The sequence below is a fragment of the Mus caroli genome, chromosome 7, assembly GCF_900094665.2.
Source record: "Mus caroli chromosome 7, CAROLI_EIJ_v1.1, whole genome shotgun sequence".
NCBI lineage: Eukaryota > Metazoa > Chordata > Mammalia > Rodentia > Muridae > Mus > Mus caroli.
The window spans coordinates 16,028,575-16,043,109 of NC_034576.1; the positions used below are offsets into that span (position 1 = coordinate 16,028,575).

A 14,535-nucleotide genomic window follows, 5' to 3' on the forward strand; every position below is an offset into this window, starting at 1 on the left:
TCCCTGCTGAGAACAGCTCCGGGAGCCCAGAGCACTGAGCATGAACTTTGAGGTGCTGTTGGGAGATGAGGGTTCAGAAGGCTCCGCATGCTCCACCCACTTTGCTGTTTCCTTGCAAAGCTTAGCTAGAACAGAGGCTTCTGAAGGGGTCTGAGGTCAGCCTGCAGCCTGCACAGGTCTCAGGGGTCCGATGATACTTCTGTGGTGACTCTTGTCCTGTGATGTCCACATCACTGAGGGGCATCCAGAACCAAACTGTACCCACCCTGGAGGGGCTTGTACGTGGTGGACACACGCCGATGTGGGTTTGAGATGAGGTTTGACTTACAATAATGACTTTATTTTATTTTAACATAGTTAATTACAGAACATAAAATAGCTGGGGGTGGGCCCCAGCCTTGCCCCACCCTGAGGCTACCAGGAGGAGGCCTCCCTGATGACCCTCTTTTGGGGTCTTCCTATGGCAGGGTCCTATTGCTTTACCAGGGGAGGAGCCATGCAGGTGAAGGGGCAAGACCTCCTCTTGGCCCCACCCCTACCCAGACTGGCCTTCCTCCAAATGCCCAGGCTGTGCCCTACCTCCAGTCTCCTTTCTCTGACCAGGAGCCTGTCGTCTGCTGCCCCACGCTGCCCCCACCCCCTCTGCAACCTAAAGGGGAATAAATACAAACTTTACAAAGTAAAAGGGGGTCCAACGTTGCCCTGGGGCGGGGCAGCAGGCCGAGGGCGGGGCCATCCAGCTGGGCAAGTCCCGGCTCACTGCTGCTGACAGCCTCACATCATTCCTAGCTGCAGAAGCGTGTTGGCGTATGCCATGGGCTTGACATTGGGGTGAGGCTACAGTAGGGACAGAAGGAGAGAGACAGTCAGGGGACTTGCCCATACAAAGCACTCGCCCAGGCAGTGCCCTGTCCCAGGTCACTCACCACTGCTGTGAATTGGTGGAACTGGGGCCGCAGGTCGGAGCCCTGGAGGTGGATGTAGGAGGCTTTGTTTCCCATCTGGTCACTGTAGGAACAGGGGCAGAGGGGCTTGTGTGGTTGGGGCTGGAGATTATGAGAAGGTGGGGAACAGAGGGGGGGAGAGAGGTCTGAGACAGGAAGGGGATGCAGAGAAGAGGAGAGAAGAGGGAGACACACTTGCCATGGAGAAATGGTGGTGCCAAAGAAACCACACTGAAGGCCTGGAGGAAAGCCTCGGAAAGGTCGGGGAAGCAGAGGCAGGAAGAGGCAGTGGGAGAGCCTGGAGACCTGACCTCACACTACCCTAGCACCAGAGGTATGTATATAGTACAGGGACAGAGTGACATAACACCATGAGGTCACAGCCTATCCAGGAACACAAGCCCATACAGCCCTGAGTCCTGGCTTCCTCTTATAGATACTGAGAGTGGACTTGGATGAAAAGGCCTTGCTCCAAGGGAAGACCTGACCCCTGGGGTTGGGGAACAGCAGAAGGCCCACAGGTGTTCATTATACTGCCATGTATCCACTCTTAGGTGTCCTTCCTATGGTGGAAGTTTCCCGCCAAAGTCAAAACCTGCCATGGTGGCTCATGCCTGCAATCCCACTACTGGAAGGCTAAGACAACAATCATGCTGCTAATTTGACACCTGACTGGACTAGAGTAAGACCCTGTCTCAAAAGCCATACATTCATCATCCACACAGAATAAACCCTGTGGCTTGGGCAAAAAGTGGGAGAGGGGGGCTGGTGAGATGGCTCAGCGGTTAAGAGTACTGACTGCTCTTCCAAAGGTCCCAAGTTCAAATCCCAGCAACCATATGGTGGCTCACAACCATCCGTAATGAGATCTGACGCCCTCTTCTGGTATGTCTGAAGACAGCTGCAGTGTACTTACATATAATAATAAATAAATAAATCTTTAAAAAAAAAAAGTGGGAGAGGTAGACGCACCAATAGTTGGGGGCAGAAAAGACAGTGACACAGCGGCCACCATGGGCCACCTCGTAGCCCTCGGCTTTGACTTCATGGCTGCGGATGATATAGTCCAGTTGATTCTCCTCCAGGAAGGCCTTGGTGACATCAGGCCCAAACTGGCAACTCACGCCACGCTTGCTGACGGAGCGCCCATTCTGGTAGGAGCAAGGGAACAGGAGACTCTGGTTAAATCAGGGCCTGGCGCCACCACATCTCAGTCCAAACCCACAGCCAGACACCCAGCTCACCTGTGGTTGGGGATCTGACCACAGCAGGTCACACATGGGACCTACAGGAGAAGGGAAGAGTGTCAGAGACTTACCTGTTTCCCAAGCTTCTTCAGGCACATGCCTGCCCCACAGTACAGCTTGGTGGGAAGAACAGCAGGGTTGCACAGGTGGGGGGTGTTGAGCTGGGCCCAGTTTCCTGCATCTCAGTCTATCCATTATAAGCTGCTGCTGGATGGGACTTCTACCAGTCCAATCTAAGAGCAGGCCCTCTTCTCGTCCAAAGCCTCCTGTGGCTCGCCACTGCCCCAGCAGCAAACCCCGTGTTCCTACCAAGATCTGTAGCTCTCAGGACGTGGCCTCAGGCCTTATATCTAGTAGGAACCTCTGAGGGCCAGCTCTAGTCACCCCACCCCATCAGTCCCTGCTGTCCCCTGAATTGGCCACACCACTGCCTCTCTTACTGTCAACTCAAATGTTACCACCCCAGAGTTCATTTCACCCACATCATCCATGTCCTCTCTGATGTTCCCAGCCAACAGTCCCACGCATTCAGGTTGCAGGTGGGAAATCCACATAAGGTCTGTGTGGGTCCAGGTACTCCTCTGCCTGAGTCCACTCACCTGAGTCTGGGGGCTGCCGATTCCGCTCAATCTTTCGGATGTCATCCAGAGTGACACCATCTTCGCTGAATAGGCCTCCATGCATGATCTAGGGGAAGCACAAGCCTCTGTGAGGAAAGGAGCCCCCTTTGTCCCCCCATCCCACCCTACCCCCCAGCATGTTGCCTGCATGGTGTGAGAGGCCCTGAGACTCCTCACCAGCACTTTGCCATTGATACACTGTGCCAGTGGAAGCCACTCGAACACCTCGCTGAAGAGCTCATACATCTGGGCTGTGTACTTGGCCTTCACCTCGCCCTCGAACCCATAGATCTGGTTCATGTTGTCTGTCTCGTGGTTGCCTGGCCATAACAGAGGAACAAGAGAGGACCCTCAGCCTCCAGTTTATTTATTATATACCTATCTGGTAATTTCAGGTACCGACCTGGGGACAAGATGGCATTGCTCAATGATAGCTGGCTGGCACTGAACCTTGATAATGAGAGCCCAGCTCACTACTCAGATGGACCTTTGTGCTTAGATTAGTGTCCCCAGGAGGCTGTTCACACTGCTTAGAGAAAGGCACCTTTCGTCCTTGAACCTTCTGTCTGGCATCTGCCAGCAGAGGGCACAGTGAACGCCACACTGAGCTGCCTATAGCAAGGGCTGCACCTCTTGTGGTGCTACTGGGGCAGTGCACAACCTGCTCAACCTTACGTGGTGGCCCCACGATGTACAGGCTTGCTGAATTCACCAAGTGCATGGCTATACTACTCTAGGCTTTACAGATGAAGACAGAGCCCAGGAGAGAAAGAGAGACCCTTCTCACCTCGAAGTAGATGGAAATGATCTGGATACAGGAGCTTAAAGCCGAAGAGGGTCAGGATAACTTCCACGGAGAAGGAACCACGGTCCACAAAGTCGCCATTAAATATCTTTCTTGTCAAGGAAGCTGTGGTTCAGATGGCAGATGGGCCAGGAGGGCCCAGTAATGTTCCCTTGGCTCCAAGGCTCCCATCTCCAAAGGGGGTGTATCCCTGGTCTGCCTTTGAACTGAAGCCCCAAGGAAACAACCTCACCTGTCTTGAGGAAGCCAATGGCAGAGCCTAGGCAGCCAGCTGTTCCCTAAGAGCAGTCCTCAAACTACAGGGGACAGGTCCTACCTCCCAAAACCACAGAGCCTAGGAACCCTACACAGAAACTATCCCATGTCATGTGAGAAAAGCCTGGGGCGTGGCTCAGTGGGTGGAAAGGATGTTGAACACAACAAAGCCTTGGGTTTCATGTCCAGCACTGAATCAACTAGGTGTAGTGGCCCATGTCTACAATCCTAGCATGAAGGAGATGGGAGGCCAAAAGCTCAAGACCAGCAGGGGAGCCTCAAACAAAACAAAACAAAACAGGAACCCAAGGCAAAACAGCACCCTGCTCAACACCCCCCAACAACCCTGTGAGGAAGACCCTATCACCCCATGGTACAGATGAAGGATAGGAGAGATGGCCTGCTGGGTGGACAGGTGTGCAGGGTTAAATGCTGCCTGTGTGGTACTTTGTAGCAGGTGAGAGAGAAGCGGGGTGGGGCCTACAGGTGACTTGGTGTCAGTAAGATGAGGTCCCTATGTTCTTCTCTGATGGGGTCCCCCTGTCAACATGGGATCGTGCTGAGGATACATAGGGGTTGGTCTCTGAGGGTAAACCGTTGAGCTCAAAGATGTTGAGGAGGTCATAGAACTGGCCATGGGTGTCCCCGCACACTGTAATCTTCTCTGTCTGAAAGAAAAGAGGCCACCGGAGAGGGAGGGGCCCAGAGAGAGATGTGGGGAGGGGGCAGAGGGGAATGAGGGGTGAGAGGTCACAACAGACCAAGAAAATTCATGCAAGACACAATGGGGGGACACTGCAATGAGGAAGGCAGACAAGGGGGAGGGGTGTCAGGTACAGAGAGGAGGGAAGGACGCTCAGGTGGGTTCATGAGGCCCTGAGCTGGGGGACCTCCCGACTGCTGCCCTGCTGAGACCACATGCACCCCTCCATCCTGGGCGCACCTCTTTCAGCGTCGTCTCCACCAGCGTGCTCAGCTTGCAGAGGACTTCTTTCACCTGTACTAGGATCTGGAAGACAGGTCAGACTGTAAGTGTGGCTGGCTGGGGCGGAGTACAAGCTGCTACCCTTCAGAGGCCTGATGCCCTGGAGCTACTGGGAAGGCCTGGACTACTGGGTGCTACTCAGGGACAAGAGAGGTGGTGCTCAAGTGGTGATCTGATCTGGCCTATGTGTCATTTAAACATCATCATCAGGGGCTTAAGACATGGCTCAGCAGTTAAGAGCACTGACTGCTCTTCCAGAGGTCCTGAGTTCAATTCCCAGCAACCACATGGTGGCTCACTACCATCTGTAATGAGATCTGATAGCCTCTTCTGGTGTGTCTGAAGACAGCGACAGTGTACTCAAATACATAAAATAAATAAATCTTTAAAAAAAAATCCTGAAGGAATCACACCACAGAGTGACAAACCACCCCACCCCCCACCCCCCCGGTGTGGGGTTATGGTTGCTCAGGCTGGTAGCACAGGAAGTGGCTTCTGTTCTGTTAGGGCTAAGCACCAGGGGAAGGCAGTGACCTCATCACAGGAGAGGCAGCACGTGTGTCTAGTTCTGTTGTAGAAATGACTTCTATAATCTGAGACCTGTCCAGCCCATGTACGTCCTCTCTTACTCCTGTCCCCAACTTAAGCCAACCACACTCTTCAAGAATTTCTCTCTGTCTCCTGCTTCCGGAAGCTCTGAGCTCTGCCTGACACTCTGCCCAAATGCTGTGGTATCAGATGAGGTCAGTGTGGCTCTCAGCACGGTGCCCATTCCCGGGTCCCAGGTGTGTGAGGCACAGGAGTAGGTGTTACCTGGTAGGCACACTTCCGGTGCAGTTTCTTCTGATCCTTGTACCACTGCATGAGGTCTTTCATGAAGGTGATTGTCACTTTGCCATCCTCCAGCTTGGGCCCGCTGTATTCATCTTCAATGGCTGGTGTATGGACAAGGGGGTTAGTGAGGGCTTCAGCCGAGGAGGGTCAGGAAGGGGACCTGGTCCCCAGGGATGGCGTAAGAGATTGGCAATGAAGTTTCCCATGGTACTGTGGTGCTCCTGATCTTAGGATCAGCTCACAATTCCTGCAATCCTTGGCCTCTGGCCAGTTCTAAGCAGTGGCTTCCTGCTTTGGCAACTGTCCTTTGGGGAGTTGTTCCCCTCCCTCTGCTCCACATTCTAAACTCAATTAGCCGTGGCTAAGGGGTGACTGCTGAGTAATCTCTTCAGATTCAGAGCCCAGAGCACCTGCTCACCTGCGGGTGACATCGGAATCTGAGCCACCCCTCCTTCCTAGTCCAGTGCATCAGCAGCACACAGCGCAGGGAGCGTTAGGCTACACTGCAGTCATTTGCCCATCTCAAGAATGGTGGGCACCATGCTCCACAAAGTCAAGGTCCACTGTGGCTGGAAAAAAGATGACGGCACACACCCTGAAGGACGAAGACCCAATTCTACACGTGGTATCCTCTCCTAGATAAACCCCTTGTAAACCAAGTTCCCCGAGTGTCTGGGAGGGAGACAGACATGCTTGCTAGCTCCTGACACACTTAGGTGGCAGGTCTTCAAATTCGGTTTCTCCATCAACTCCTGGCTTCCAGGTACTGGCTCCTCCGTGTTAAGCAATGGCCAGTCTATGCCTACGTAATGAAGTCTCTATAAAAACTCTGAGGCAAAGGCAGGTCTCTGGGAGCTCCTAGAGTCTAGGACCTAGGCAGCAGAACCCATGGAGGTTGCTGGAGGGCAGTTCTCATGCCCATGTGCCTTCTCTCTGCAGCTTTTCATCTGTAGATTGTGCAACAGTCTGGTAAGGACCCCTGTGAGTTCTGTAAGACACTCAACAAACTAGTGAAACCTTAAGAGCAGATTGTGGGGGCCCTGATTCACACTCATTGGCTCAGAAGATGGTCAAAACAAATTTGGAACTTTGAACAAGTGTCACTGTGGTAGTGACAGATTCTGCACAAGCACCACGGCACACATACACACACACACACACACATACACATATACATACATACATACATACATACATATTCACTCACACAACATGATAATCAATGAATGTTTTTCAAAAGTGGGGAGTGGTGGCTTGGGGCTTTGCCTCAGTTTGTCAGAACCGATTTGAATCTGAGCAATGTGCAGATTGGGGGGTCTGGTTATTGGTGGGAGAAATCTGGATACAGTCTTGATGACCAGGAGTCTGTGCTGACTGCTAAGAGATGGGGAAAACCCACGTGCTTTGCCGATACATCGTCAGCACTAGTGTTACAAGTGGGATCTGCTAGGACAGCTGTGGCTCACAGAAATGTGGTAGGAGAAGGAACAAGGTAAGAGGGGAAAGTAAGGGCTATGACTTCTGGGTGGTCATGTGGTCACCCACTGTACAGGGCTATAGCTATGCCGTGCTCTCACTAAAAGTGCCAGCTTTACACTCTATTAAGAAAACGTGAGGGCTGGAGAGATGGCTCAGCGGTAAAGGGCACTGACTGCTCTTCCATAGGTCCTGAGTTCAAATCCCAGCAACCACATGGTGGCTCAAAACCATCTGTAATGAGATCTGATGTCCTCTTCTGGATGACAGCTAGAGTGTACTTACATGTAATAAATAAATAAGTAAATAAATCTTTAAAAAAAAAAAAGAAAAAGAAAACGTGAACTGCTCAATCTCTTGGCCAAAGTTTCCAAAGATGGCTAAAAGTGCAGTAGAAAGAGTGTAGGGTCTGATGCTGGCCTGAGACCAATGTTTTAGCCTCCAATAGCAGCAGCCAGGGGAAAGTCACATAGGGATAACAGACATCACCTTCAGGATGTCTGGTCACCAAAAGTGAAAGAAAGGGCCAGAGGAAGACTTAAAAAACACTTCTGAGAGCAGAGGGCCTGGGGTTAAGGGGTTGTCTGTGACCCCATTATCAGCTTTCCAAGGAGCCTCACTGCACTGTGTTCTAAAGGCTTTGGCTCAGAGGTGGCGCCGAGCAGAGGGACACAGCAGGCTATGCGATGGTTAGTGTCAGTTACTGCCAACCGGACAGAGTCCAGCATCACCCAGGCAGCTGGATATGTCTCTAGGATTCTCTTGGTTAACTGAGGTGGGAAGACCTGCCCACTGTGGGTGGCACCATTCCCTGGCCGGAACCCTAGACCGTGTTAAGAAAAAGGAGCTGAACAGCAGTGGCTGCACACATTCATCTTTCTGCTTCCTTATTATGGAGGCAACATGATCAGTGCTTTTAGCTGCTGTAGCCCCAGCTTCCCTGCATGGACTGTACTGTGTGCCAACACCCCCTTTCTCTTGCACCCCTGTATTTTATCATCGCAACAGGAGAAGAAACTAAGACTTGTATGGCACTGCACAGATGGCTGCACACACCCCAGACATGGCAGCTTGCCTGGCAGACTGACCACCAGCTACTGTAATGTCTGCTCACTTTATATGGGGTGCCAGCCTCTGCCATCAGTGCTGAGAGGAAGGACACCCCAGAGGAGCAGCCGATTTGCTTCTTGTGTAAGCCATATGGGGTTGTGGACCCTTCCTGCCCCATGGAACGTAACTGCCACAAAACCAAAATCAATTCAGAAGCTCTGTAGATTTGGGATCCCCACGTCCCCTTACAGGTCTGAGAGATGCCACTGAAAACATCAAGCAAATGAGCAAGAACACAGACAACGGAAGAGTTCATCACAGGAAGGGAGCTATACTTAGGGTTATTAAGAAAATAAGACAAGGTTTACTGGTACATGCATGTGATCCTAAAACTTGGAAGGCCAAGGCAGGTAGATCTTGAGTCTGAGGGCTTCTTGAGCTTTACAGACAAAAAAGATGAATAAAGGAAATGAAGAGGAGAGACTGGCGAGATGGCTCAGTAGGAAAAGAAAGGCTTTTGTCACCAAACCTGGCAACTGAGTTTGGTCCCCGGTACCCACGTAGTGGAAGAAGAAAACTGGAGAGCTGGGCTTCCACCCACAAGCCATGGTGTGTGCCTTCATCATGCACATACAAACATCCCCCCACACTCATCCCACCCCACATACATGCACAAGCAAAGCCAAGAGGAAAAGGGTCTAAGCACAGCAAGCCTTCACAGATGGGATGGGGCCAGGCAACCCCTGCCAGAGCCCGAACATTAAGAGAGTCCACAATGTTTGCTCTATTTACCCCTTTTGGACATGTCTGACATTTCTAAGAGGTCATGGTGAGAAATCGGTCAGAAATTGCTTGGAGCAACAGACATACTAATAATACAAAAATAGCAAGAGCTGAGATTTTACAATAAAGAGTAGGCGCTTTGGCTCACTGACCCCCCCCCCCCCCTGGAGACCACAGGCAGTAGCTCGAAGGGTTAGAGCGGAGGATAGAAAATTCCCCAAGACCCCTTGATATACACTGTGGTGCCTGAAGAATATAAAGGCTGGAGAGATGGCTCAGCAGTTAAGAGCACTTGCTGCTCTTGCAGAGGTCTCAGGCTCAATTCTAAGCATCCACATAGTGGCTCAAACTACCTGCAACTCCAAGCCCAGAGGATCAATACCCTCCTCTGATTTCTGAGGGCACCAGGCACCCAAGTGATGTACAGATATACATACACACTGGCAAAATAACCCATACACACTGAAATAAAATTAATGAAAGGCTTCAAAAACTGGCCGGCAGGGCTGCCAGTCAGAGGGTTCACAGGGACTGATGTATCTCAGCACAGGTGATTGACAGACCCTTCCAGCTGGCTGCACTGTGGATGGACAGTGTATCGCACTAGGCTGGGCGTCAGTCCTCTTCCTGGTAGGGCTAAGTGAACATGTAAAACTGCAACTGAGCTTGCTGCCTGAGCCACCCAAGCCCACGTCATGTGTGGCAGGGAAGGGCTGGCCTGGGAACATCTGTGCAGCAGTCCCAGGCACAGCCTTGATTGAGGTTTGGGCCATAGCAATTCAATGTGGGGGCTTTCTCTTCCTTGCTGTAGGACACAGACTGAAGCTGTCCTTGTGTTGAAGGGCACAACCTGAGACTCCATGATGACTAGGTAAGGCATTTGAGGGACAGTGCTCGTAAGCTTCTCACACGGTACCTGGGGAAGCAGGGAGGAACCTCAGGAGCAGGGGAACTCTCCTCAAGGCTGACTCTAAGAAGCTGGGTACTGACTGGGGAACAGTTCTGCTAAGCAGGACAGCAACTGGGTGGTGTTGAGGCCCATGTCTGCACCTGTGCCAACGTAGTCAGGAAGGTGGGCAATGCAAACTGGCCTGGTAAAGGATGTGTGTGTGCTGGGAGGCTGGAGACCACTAAGGCAGGAGTTGGCCAATGATCATCGGTCGTTTCTAGGCATCTCCAGCACACATGCTAGAAGGCCAGGCTGCAGGAAATGAATGGCCACGGGAGCTGCAGCACTGCAAAGAGAGCCGAGTGCAGACACGTCCTCAGGTACAGCTTGACTACTGGTTGCCATGGGACAGTCCCGTGGCTGGACTCCCTGAAGAGCTGGTGACTCAGGGTGATGCTGGTGGCCTCAGGGACTACAAATGGGTTGTGACAAGACTCAACACTGACACTGCCTCCAAAGATTGCTCTTAATATCTGACTGTGGCAGGGAACCATGCTCCTCAGAAGCAGGTCAGCAGAGAAGAGCAACAAGCACCCAAAGAACTGGCTGGCTACGATGAAGGAGATACCGGGCATGATGACTCGGCTCTGAGAGCCCAGCACTTAGGAAGCTGAGGCAGGAGGACCATCATGAGTTTCAGGCCAGCCTAGACGAGAATGCTATCCTTTATGTCCCTGCCCCAATAAACAGAAACCCTGGACTTGCACACCTGAGAAAATCTAAAGGGGTGTGCCCGGATCCACCTGTCATCTGGAAGACAGCATAGACAGGACACAGCTCTTGTCAAGAGAAACAGATGCCACAATGACTCCATTGTTGTTTCTTCTTCCCCATCTCAGCTCCCCTTCTCCCTTCCCAACTGTGAAGCACTGTCACAGAGTTTTGGAACCCAGGGGAGTCTTAGGCATGGCACTACAAACCTTATGCCTGAATTCTTCAAGACCTGATGAGGGCAGGTAATATCCACACCCCATCAGGCAAAATCAAGGGCGACAGTAAATAATATGGCCGCCTCACTCATAAGACATGGTGGGGAAATGGAACCAATATGTTTGGCACCACGCACCCTGAGCCTAACCAGAAGGGAATGGGCCAAGGCAAGGCACCGGTTAGGATGTGACAAAGGAAAAATCCTGACAGCCTGAGCTTAGTCATAAGGGTTCCCACTCTTATGATTAAGATGGAGGGGGAGGACTGGGATGGAGGGAGAGGGCTAAGGAAGGCAGCAGTTGTAGGTGACACCTTCATTCTCAGATAATCTCTGAAACCTTGCCTTTACCCACCAAGCGTAGCAGGGTTGAGTGTGTAGGGGGGTATACAGCCAGGTCTACTCACTCATGCTTTCAATGTCCAGAGAGTCCACGACAGAGCGTCTGTGCTCGTCACCCGCAATGGCCCTCTCAAAGGCCTTCTGCTTCACAATCTTGCTGCACTCCTGGTACTTCATCTTGGCATCCTTGTCATTAGGCTTCACTTTCACCACCTGGCCAGGAAGAGGGAGGGAGGTGTTACTCTCTGGAGGACCAGCCACCTATCCCACATGAGCCACCAGGGGCACTGTGATCTCATTGGTCAACACTGCCCTGGGCTGAGTCAGACCACCCAGGGGCTACCACATCTAGCAGGGCAACCCGGGACTTGTATCACCCAGGACTGTTTTTATATCCCCACACCAAGCATAACAGAGCTGCTCAATAGGGTGGCTTTAGAGGCCAGGACTTTAGCCTAAGCAGGTGCCCTCTCTAAACAACTCTGATCTTGTTAAAACCAAACAGGTGTCCAGCTGAACACACAGGTCTCAGGTTCCCAGTGCAGCTGGTGGGTGAGGCTAGAGTCTTAGAACAGCCTAGACTCTTTGCACCTTAGTGCCCCAATCTAGGAAGTGGGGGCCTGCTGGAAGGACCGAGGACTTGGTATACAAGAGGGATTCTGTAGGCGGCAGTCAGCCGCTTGCTTTTTCTGGGAGACTGGGGCTCCAATTTTCCTGTTTCCTCTGGTGATGGGGATAGGAGACACAGTTCAAGTCCCAGCTTAGCCAGTGATGATGGGGGAGCCTGGGTTATCTCAGCTGTTGTCAGTTTCTCCTCTAGGAGGGGACATTGGCAACAAAGTTCCCTCCGAGAGTAAATTAGGGGACACTTAAAAATATCCAATAGTCAGTTGTGGGTGGGCAGCCTTGGGGCACACTAGTTAAAAGAGCCCTGCCTGCTTCCTGTAAACCCGAATCCCAGGATCGCAGAAGACAGAGCTGGGCCTAGTGGTGCATGTCTGCAATCTCAGCACTTGGGAGATGGAAGCAGAGGACTGTGAACACCAGGCTATTCTGGGCTATGGAGTGAGACCCTGGGCAGCAGACTTCTCTGTGCCTCTGCTTGGTTACCATAACTTTAACTGGACCTGCCTGATGTTCTGATGTTTAACTGATTCCTCTGAGATTGAAACATTCCATCCTACACGAACTGTCTTTAAGCAGAGAGGTAAACAACTCAAAATAGCTTTCAGGAAGTCCCTGAAACTGACTGGACTCACTAAGCCTTTCCCTGCCAGAGTAAACAATGAAGATTGTGAGGAGTATCCAAGCTACAAAACGAGGACCAAGACCAAACAGAAGAAACAAAAACTAGCTGAGGTGCCTGGAAGATGTTTAGACCAACTGAGTCACTTGGAGAGGACACATGCTGAGCTGCCTGTATGCTGTGCAGTACATTCCAGGCTTCCAGCTTTGTGAGCAGTCACTCATGCTAGATTGGGCTTTGGCGATATGACTTTGAGTTATTTCTGCTCCTATTGTAAGTAACCCCTCACCCATACTCCTGTAAGTAGCCCCAATAAAACCCACTGCTTTACCATGTTGGTCTTTGGTGGTATCTGTACTTTGGTCTATGGTGGGTTCTAAGTACATATGTGTTTGCACTCCCCTCCCCCCCCCCTCTTGTCACTCACCTGAGGACCTATACAGCCACCCTAAGACTGGGTTCCCCACAGCTTCTGTGCTATTAGATAGAGAAGGAAATCCTAGGGCTGGTCCTCAGAATGCTCCCCCACCCACAAAGCTAGCTGGCTGAGTGAGTCAGAGTCTGGGCAAAGACAACCGCTACTCCCTGCAGGTGCTTGGCCAGCAGTAGGCTAGGCAAGCCTAGGCTGGGCCATCTGCCAGACAGCTCAACTGGGGTGTGGGTGTGGTATCAAGCTCCAGGGCTGCCAGCTTTAGGCAGCTCCTGGAGCCCTTCCCAGGGAGAGGCAGGCAGGCCAGGTTCTCTCTACTTCCCAGGATAAAGTCCACATGGCTCCAGGCCTGGACCTCAAGGCCCACCCCCACCCTATCTTTTTCTGTAGCCTGGTACTGCCTCTCACAGATCCCCAGGATGCCAGGTCTCCTGTAGCTGAGGCCTTTTGGTCATGCTGCCTTTGCCCACACATTTCATTGTTAAGTCTAACCTCCTTTCTGCTCCTCTCCCCCAGGAGACCCCAAGGCTAGGGACAGGCTGCGTCCTCAGCAGAGAATGAATGCCTCCTAAAGGCAGAAAGGGTAGCAAACAATTCCTAGGAGATGTATGTGTCTTCAGGTAGGCTGCAAACTAAAGAGGAAGATGGAGCTGGGTGCTGCCACCATGGTGAGTGACCCCTACTCACTGGATTCTCCATAAATCTTTATGGGGTGGCCAGCACAATCTCCACTGGACAGAGTGGTAAAGTTATTAACCCAAAAGTCAGGGTTCTGTGCACTCCTGGACACCAGCACTCACGTGGGGCAATGCCTCCCTCCCGCCACCTCCCCTTCTGTTGCCTCTCACCCCCAGAACAGAGGCAGAGCTAAAAGTTCTCCAGGTTCTGGGTTCCTGCCTTCCAGGACAGGAGTTCTGCTCACTCAGGTCCCCAGTTTCTAGAAAATAGGAAGCAGTGCTAAGTACCCCATAGAAGGTTGGTCTGAGGCTTTACTGCTGGGCCCACCCTTGACCCAGCTGCAGCAAGCCAGCACTCAGTTCTAAGGCCTGCTCACCAGTGTTGAGGAGAACTAGATCTGGCTACTCTCAGTTCCAAGGCCTGCTCACCAGTGTTGAGGAGAACTAGGTCTGGCGGGCAGAAAGACAAGCTCCTCTCCCGGGGAAGGGTATTTGTTTCACACTACAGGGCTCTTCAGAGGCCCACAGCATCAGAACTTAGTGCCAGCACCAAACACCTCTCTCTCTTTTGTTTGAGTCAGGGTCTCACAGTGTAGCCCAGGCAGGCTGGGAACTCACAGTGATTTGTTAGCCTATAACTTCTGTCTCACAAGTTCTGGGATTAAAGGCATGCACCACCACACCTGGCCCAGACATGTTTTAAAAAGTGGCATCTGAAGTCAGGCGCAGTAATCCAATATTCCTGTGATTCTGGAAGCCCAGGCAGGAGAATGGCCTAGGAGTTCAAGGCCAGCCTGGGTAACATAGTAAGCAAGGCTCTCAAAAACAAAATAAAGGGGCCAGAGAGATGGCTCAGCAATTAAGAACACTAACTCCTCTTCTAGAGGTCCTGAGTTCAATTCCCAGCAACTACATGGTGGCTCACCAGTGTACTCATGTTAAAAAAAAAAAAAAAAAAAAAAAA

At 51.8% G+C, this 14,535-nt stretch overlaps 1 protein-coding gene across 1 annotated transcript in view; it reads right to left on the reverse strand.

Moving 5' to 3' along the window:
* Window positions 1–302: 302 nt before the first annotated feature.
* Ppp5c (protein phosphatase 5 catalytic subunit) overlaps window positions 303–14,535 on the reverse strand; it is a 30,507-nt gene continuing 16,274 nt past the window's right edge. The window contains exons 4-13 of the mRNA XM_021168019.2: window positions 5,670–5,791; window positions 4,815–4,880; window positions 4,441–4,539; window positions 3,599–3,704; window positions 2,989–3,131; window positions 2,791–2,878; window positions 2,189–2,229; window positions 1,917–2,095; window positions 927–1,008; window positions 303–837 (exon numbers count right to left, since the gene is read on the reverse strand). Coding sequence (XP_021023678.1) covers window positions 775–837; window positions 927–1,008; window positions 1,917–2,095; window positions 2,189–2,229; window positions 2,791–2,878; window positions 2,989–3,131; window positions 3,599–3,704; window positions 4,441–4,539; window positions 4,815–4,880; window positions 5,670–5,791 — 989 coding nt within the window. The 3' untranslated portion in view covers window positions 303–774. The remainder of the gene's footprint in view (window positions 838–926; window positions 1,009–1,916; window positions 2,096–2,188; window positions 2,230–2,790; window positions 2,879–2,988; window positions 3,132–3,598; window positions 3,705–4,440; window positions 4,540–4,814; window positions 4,881–5,669; window positions 5,792–14,535) is intronic.